Source organism: Nerophis ophidion, linkage group LG25 (genome assembly GCF_033978795.1).
Source record: "Nerophis ophidion isolate RoL-2023_Sa linkage group LG25, RoL_Noph_v1.0, whole genome shotgun sequence".
NCBI lineage: Eukaryota > Metazoa > Chordata > Actinopteri > Syngnathiformes > Syngnathidae > Nerophis > Nerophis ophidion.
In genome coordinates this window covers 4,065,781-4,074,138 of record NC_084635.1, presented here as the reverse complement: position 1 = coordinate 4,074,138, position 8,358 = coordinate 4,065,781, and the positions used below count along the sequence as shown (strand labels likewise).

At 42.0% G+C, this 8,358-nt stretch overlaps 1 protein-coding gene across 1 annotated transcript in view; it reads right to left on the bottom strand.

Moving 5' to 3' along the window:
- prmt3 (protein arginine methyltransferase 3) overlaps positions 1–8,358 on the bottom strand; it is a 210,583-nt gene that overhangs the window by 159,865 nt on the left and 42,360 nt on the right. The window contains 1 exon segment of the mRNA XM_061887618.1: positions 4,406–4,527. Coding sequence (XP_061743602.1) covers positions 4,406–4,527 — 122 coding nt within the window.

The window sequence follows — 8,358 nt, the reverse complement described above, 5'->3', positions numbered from 1 at the left end:
AGATTCGAATTAGCTAGTCTTTCTCTTCATTTTTTTCGGTTGAATTTTGATTTTTAAAGAGTCGAAATTGAAGATAAACTATGTTTCAAAATTTAATTTGAATTTTTTTCCGTGTTTTCTCCTCTTTTAAACCGTTCAATTAAGTGTTTTTTTCATCATTTATTCTCCACATAAAACCTTCCGTAAAAGGAAAAAAAATGTACGACGGAATGACAGACAGAAATAACCATTTATATATATATATATATATTTATTTATTAAAGGTAAATTGAGCAAATTGGCTATTTCTGGCAATTTATTTAAGTGTGTATCAAACTGGTAGCCCTTCGCATTAATCAGTACCCAAGAAGTAGCTTTTGCTTTCAAAAAGGTTGGTGACCCCTGATCTACATGTTTGCATGTGATTGTGTTGCATGTGTGGTCGCCACTCTCAAAGCCCAACTGTGCAAAGGCACACAGTATTCAGTCAGACCGCAGGTGTGAACGATGTGAATTACGGACAAGAAGCCCATCAACCTTACTTAATGTAACCGACAACAACAGCGACCAAACTAATCTGCATGTGCAACTGGAAACACAGTTTGAATCTAACCAGCACCCTACCTGCATGTGTGCACACAGGAACATCAGACATGGTGTGGTTACTGTTCACTTGGCAATCTATGACATGCTGGAGCCTACTTGACACTTTAAAGGGGAACATTATCACCAAACCAATGCAAGCGTCAATATATACCTTGATGTTGCAAAAAAAAGACCATGTATTTTTTTTTACCGATTTCCAAACTCTAAATGGGTGAATTTTGGCAAATTAAACGTCTTTCTGTTTATCGCTCTTTTAGCGATGACGTCAGAATGTGACGTCACCGAGGTAACACACCCGCCATTTTCATTTTCACATTACAAACACCGGGTCTCAGCTCTGTTATTTTCCGTTTTTTCGACTATTTTTTGGAACCTTGGAGACATCATGCCTCGTCGGTGTGTTGTCGGAGGGTGTAACAACACTAACAGGGAGGGATTCAAGTTGCACCACTGGCAAGAAATCTGCCGCCAGACCCCCATTGAATGTACCAGAGTGTCTCCACATTTGAGCGGCGATGCTAAGACAGACATGGCACAGAGATGTATGGATAACCTGCAGATGCATTTGCAACCATTAAGTCAACGAAATCACAAAGGTGAGTTTTGTTGATGTTGTTGACTTATGTGCTAATCAGACATATTTGGTCGCAGCGTGACTGCCAGCTAATTGATGCTAACATGCTACGCAAATCGATGCTAACATGCTATTTACGCTAGCTGTATGTACATTTGAAACTAGATACCCACATTTAATGCGAAACAAACACGTACCAATTGACGGATTTAAGTTGCTCCAGTGTCACAAGATGCGAAAGTCCTGATCGTTTGGTCCGCACATTTTACCGGCGATGCTAATAAGGCAGCCATGCTATGGGCCACTTCATTAGGTACACCCATGCTATGGCCGAATAGCGTCAATAGCTATTCGCTCAATAGCTTCAATTTCTTCTTCAATTTCGTTTTCGTTATCTGCCTCCATACTCCGACCATCTGTTTCAATACATGCGTAATCTGTTGAATCGCTTAAGCCGCTGAAATCCGAGTCTGAATCCGAGCTAATGTCGCTATATCTTGCTGTGGTAACCGCCATGTTGTTTGTATTGGCAGCACTGTATGACGTCACAGGGAACTGGATAGTTTCATCGCAAAAAGCGAAAATCAAGAACTTTAAAACTTTTTTCTAGGGATATTCCAGGAGGTGTAAAATTTGGAAAAAAACTTCGAAAACTAAAACAAGCCACTGGGAACTGATTTTTATTGTTTTTAACCCTTTTGAAATTGTGATAATGTTCCCCTTTAAAGCAGGCCACCGGACTGATGTTGGATTAGTATTGGAACCGGCCCACAGGCCACAGCCGCCTGCTACTGTTTTGCACGCACCTCATGTACATAGTGTGTGTACAACCCCCCCCCCCCAAATTTTTGGATATATTGTTTTTTAAATCACCTGACATATATACTGTGTATATGTACATAATTTATCCATTTTTAAACAAAATTTTTAAATACATGTTACAGGTTATATATCTTTTAGTATTGAATGTATCAAATGTGATGAATATTTAATGAACCACAATGGAAACAAGCCTTTTGGCTTTTTGCGGCATCCATTTTCCTTTTTAAAGCATTACAAGAAAAGATAGAAGTTAATCAACACAAAGTAATGAAGTTCCTTTTTTTTATTCTTCACTTAATTGACTTATTGACTACCAGCCCAGGCCTACGATTGTATGACTTTTTATTGCCCCTGGACATCGTATGTAAGGCATTATAATGGCATTTGGGGCGTTCATTTTTTATGACCGGCGGAAACCCATGTGAAGGCAATTTCATATCGCGTAGAAATGTAACTTGGTAGCACTTTCATCCCGATTCACCTTATTTTTGCCTAGCATTTGAAGGAATGATCCAATATGGCTGCCAGATGCATTATTACAGGTAGTAACATTACAACTAAAGAATGGGACAACCTGCATACATTTACAAATGATAGGAATATGGGGAAAGTATGGACCTCGCCAGTCAAGTTTTACATCCATCCGTCCATTTTCTACCGCTTATCCCTTTCGGGGTCGCAGGGGGTGCTGGAGCCTATCTCAGCTGCAATCGGGCGGAACACGGGGTACACCCTGGACAAGTGGCCACCTCATCACAGGGCCAACACAGAAAGACAGACAACATTCACACACTAGGGACCATTTTGTGTTGCCAATATCATCAATCAATCAATCTATGTTTATTTATATAGCCCCAAATCACAAATGTCTCAAAGGACTGCACAAATCATTACGACTACAACATCCTCGGAAGAACCCACAAAAGGGCAAGGAAAACTCACACCCAGTGGGCAGGGAGAATTCACATCCAGTGGGACGCCAGTGACAATGCTGACTATGAGAAACCTTGGAGAGGACCTCAGATGTGGGCAACCCCCCCCCTCTAGGGGACAGAAAGCAATGGATGTCGAGCAGGTCTAACATGATACTGTGAAAGTTCAATCCATAGTGGCTCCAACACAGCCGTGAGAGTTTAGTTCAAAGCGGATCCAAGACAGCAGCGAGAGTCCCGTCCACAGGAAACCATCTCAAGCGGAGGCGGATCAGCAGCATAGAGATGTCCCCAACCGATACAAAGGCGAGCGGTCCATCCTGGGTCCCGACTCTGGACAGCCAGTACTTCATCCATGGTCCGGACCCCTCCACAAGGGAGGGGGGCACATAGGAGAAAAAGAAAAGAAGCGGCAGATCAACTGGTCTAAAAAGGAGGTCTATTTAAAGGCTAGAGTATACGAATGAGTTTTAAGGTGAGACTTAAATGCTTCTACTGAGGTAGCATCTCGAACTGTTAATAGTACACTGCCTTGGGGGACTCCACAGCTTACTGAGAGGGGGGGGGGGCACTTCTACCACCTGTTTCCTCCCCCTGCAAGTAAGATTGTGTCCTAAATTGTCTTGAGTATGCAAATATTGTATTGGTAACAAAACGTAATGGGACTTTATGAAGATAAATGACCTCCTCTGTCAATTAGAAAAAGGTCAAGATTCTTAAATGAGTTCCTGTTGAACGCTTCTTATCAATCAATCAACCAATCAATGTTTACTTATATAGCCCTAAATCACTAGTGTCTCAAAGGGCTGCACAAACCACCACGACATCCTCAGTAGGCCCACATAAGGGCAAGGAAAACTCACACCCAGTGGGACGTCGGTGACAATGATGACTATGAGAACCTTGGAGAGGAGGAAAGCAATGGATGTGGAGCGGGTCTAACATGATACTGTGAAAGTTCAATCCATAATGGATCCAACACAGTCGCCAGAGTTCAGTTCAAAGCATATTAAAACTGGATATTTCAGTTTAAAATCTTACAAAACATTTTGGCCCGAATATCTCTCCTTTAAAGCCTTTAATTTAGTGTTTTGCCTCTTTCTACACTTAAAATATTGCCTGTACGGTCAATAAATATTGTTTGATTGTTGTTAATTGTGACAGACTGCTTATTTGTCTGTCATCTTTCCTCATGACGTCCATGTGCAAAAGTGAAGACGTTTAGAATTGCTCGATGAACACGAATCAACACGTATATCTACAAGAGTCTTGGAAAGCAAACATCCATCCATCCATTTTCTACAGCCTGTCCCTCTCTGGGGCACAGGGGGGAAAGCAAACATTTAGATTATAAAAACAGGTTCCAACAACTTCACATCCAATGACAGCTGATGTCACTTACACAATGGCACCATAGTCCAGTTCAAAAGAAACAGTTCAAAATGTTAGGTGACAACTGAATTGATCTTGAGGACATGTTGCTGTGTGTTACCTGACTATGTCCATGGCCTGGTAAATGATTTCTGATTGGTCAACAGCAATAACCTTCTTGGCTCCGGCCTTGGCAGCAAACATTGACAGTATGCCAGTCCCACAGCCCACATCTAGGACGACCTGAAGAAAAAAAAGATGATGGATAAAACCTATTTCTGGATAGGTTTGTGATGAAGGAGACTATTTCAGGATGGTTTGATATCACTGAGAATGCCTCAAACAAAATGTCAAATAATTGTTCATTCTAGTGTGTATGTAATATTTGTCACCAAGGAGCATCAGAGTATACGCCTCCATCTTTGTGTTTTTCTAGAACAGGGGTCGGCAACCTTTACCACTCAAAGAGCCATTTTGACCCGTTTCACAAAATAAAGAAAACTTTGGGAGCCACAAGACTCTTTTGAAATTTAAAATGAAATAACACAGCGTACAAAGCTTTTTTTTGCTTTGTGCTATGTCTTAACCAGGGGTCTCAGACACGTGGCCCGCACCTTAAAGGGGAACATTATCAGCAGACCTATGTAAGCGTCAATATATACCTTGATGGTGCAGAAAAAATACCTTCTATTTTTTTAACCGATTTCCGAACTCTAAATGGGTGAATTTTGGCGAATTAAAAGCCTTTCTGTTTATCGCTCTGGGGGCGATGACGTCAGAACGTGACGTCACCGAGGTAACACACCCGCCATTTTCATTTTCAACACATTACAAACACCGGGTCTCAGCTCTGTTATTTTCCGTTTTTTCGACTAATTTTTGGAACCTTGGAGACATCATGCCTCGTCGGTGTGTTGTCGGAGGGTGTAACAACACTAACAGGGAGGGATTCAAGTTGCACCACTGGCAAGAAATCTGCCGCCAGACCCCCATTGAATGTACCAGAGTGTCTCCACATTTTACCGGCGATGCTAAGACAGACATGGCACAGAGATGTATGGATAACCTGCAGATGCATTTGCAACCATTAAGTCAACGAAATCACAAAGGTGAGTTTGTTGATGTTTACTAATGTTCTAATCAGATATATTTGGTCGCTGCGTTACTGCTAATCGATGCTAAAATGCTACGCTAATCGATGCTAACATGCTATGTACCGGCGGTGCTAAAGCAGACATGGCACAGAGATGTATGGATAACCTGCAGATGCATTTGCAACGATAGTCAACGAAATCACAAAGGTGAGTTTTGTTGATGTTGACTGCCAGCTAATCGATGCTAACATGCTACGCTAATCGATGCTAATATGCTAATTACCGGCGGTGCTAAAGCAGACATGGCACAGAGATGTATGGATAACCTGCAGATGCATTTGCAACTATATTACGTTTCCTTTCACCCACATTTAATGTGAAACAAACACTTACCAATCGACAAATTTAAGTTGCTCCAGTGTCAAAAGATGCGAAAGTCCTGATCGTTTGGTCCGCACATTTTACCGGCGATGCTAACGCAGCTATTCGGCCATGCTATGGCTATGAATAGCGTCAATAGCTATTCGGTCAATAGCTTCAGTTTCTTCTTCAATACTTTCATACTCCAACCATCTGTTTCAATACATGCGTAATCTGTTGAATCGCTTAAGCTGCTGAAATCCGAGTTTGAATCCGAGCTAATGTCGCTATATCTTGCTGTGGTATTCCCATTGTTTGTTTACATTGGCAGCACTGTGTGACGTCACAGGGAAATGGATAGTGGTTTCCAAGATAGCGAAAATAAGGCACTTTAAAGCTTTATTTAGGGATATTCCGAGACCGGTAAAATTTTGAAAAAAACATCAAAAAATACAACAAGCCACTGGGAACTAATTTTTATTGTTTTTAACCCTTTTGAAATTGTGATAATGTTCCCCTTTAATATGAAAATTTAATATTACTGCGGCCCGCAAGTTTTATTTGAATGCCGCTTGACAACATCACATTTGCCAACCATCTCAATTTTTCCGGGAGACTACCTAGTTTCAGAGCAACCATTCTCTCGACTGTCTGCTGGTTTTCACCCAAACAAAAATAATAAGGGCGTGCTTCAATGAAAATGTGTTTAGCGCCCTCTACAACCGTAACAAACAGCTTACCAGCTCATTCACATGTTGCACGAGGCTTCTGCAGACACACATAAGCGACTACAAGGCATACTTGCTCAACAGCCATACAGGTTACACTGAGGGTTGTGATATAAACAACTTTAGCACTCTTACTAATATGCGCCACACTGTGAAACCACACCAAACAAGAATGACAAACACATTTCGGGGGAGCATCCGCACTGTAACACAACAGAACAAATACCCAGAATCCCATGCATCACTAACTCATCCGGGTTGCATTATACACCCCCGCTACCACCAAACCCCGCCCACCTCAACCGACGCACCGAGTGGGGAACAGGGGGGTTTATAATGTAGCCCAGAAGAGTTAGGGATGCACGGGATTCTGGGTATTTGTTCTGTTGTGTTTATGTTGTGTTACAGTGCGGATGTTGTCTCATAATGTGTTTGTCATTCTTGTTTGGTGTGGGTTCACAGGGTGGCGCATATTAGTAAGTGTTAAAGTTGTTTACATCACAACCCTCAGTGTAACCTGTATGGCAGTTGAACAAGTATGCCTTGCAGTCGCCTGCGCGTTCAGTCAGCAGCCGCACACTAGATGTGGCCGGCCGGCACTCAGGTAGCATAGTATTAAAGCGGACGCGACGACATGGTCGAGAGGACGTTTAAGGCATTGCCATCACGGCACACCCTCAATATTGATGTACGGGTAAAAAATTTGAGAATGTTATCCTGCGGAGATTTCTGGGAGAGGCACTGAAATCCGGAAAACCTCCCGGAAAAATGGGGGGGTCGGCAAGTATGCAGCTGAGCCACATCAGAGTGATTGATTGATAGATTGATTGATTGATTGATACTTTTATTAGTAGATTGCACAGTACAGTACATATTCCGTACAATTGACCACTAAATGGTAACACCCGAATAGGTTTTTCAACTTGTTTAAGTCGGGGTCCACGTTAATCAATTCATGGTACAAATATATACTATCAACATAATACAGTCATCACACAAGTTAATCATCATAGTATGTACATTGAATTATTGACATTATTTACAATCCGGGGGGTGGGATGAGGAGCTTTGGTTGATATCAGTACTTCAGTCATCAACAATTGCATCAACAGAGAAATGTGGACATTGAAACAGTGTAGGTCTTATTTAGTAGGATATGTACAGCCAGCAGAGAACATAGTGAGTTCACATAGCATAAGAACAAGTATATACATTAGAAGTACATTTGAGTTGTTTATAATCCGGGGAGATGGGATGTGAATGGAGGAGGGTATTAGTAAAGTGTTGAAGTTGCCTGGAGGTGTTGTTTTAGAGCGCTTTTGAAGGAATATAGAGATGCACTTACTTTTATACCTGTTGGGAGTGCATTCCACATTGATGTGGCATAGAAAGAGAATGAGTTAAGACCTTTGTTAGATCGAAATCTGGGTTTAATGTGGTTTGTGGAGCTCCCCCTGGTGTTGTGGTTATGGCGGTCATTTACGTTAAGGAAGTAGTTTGACATGTACTTCAGTATCAAGGAGGTGTAGCGGATTTTATAGACCAGGCTCAGTGCAAGTTGTTTGACTCTGTCCTCCACCCTGAGCCAGCCCACTTTGGAGAAGTGGGTTGGATTGAGGTGTGATCTGGGGTGGAGGTCTAAAAGTAACCGGACTAGCTCATTCTGGGATGTTTGGAGTCTAGATTTGAGGGTTTTGGAGGTGCTGGGGTACCAGGAGGTGCAAGGGTAATGGAAGAAGGGTTGAATGAGAGTTCCCGCAAGAATCCTCAAGGTGCTTTTGTTGACCAGAGAGGAGATTCTGTAGAGGAATCTTGTTCTTTGGTTGACCTTTTTGATCACCTTGGTTGCCATTTTATCACAGGAAAGATTAGCCTCTAGAATGGAACCTAGG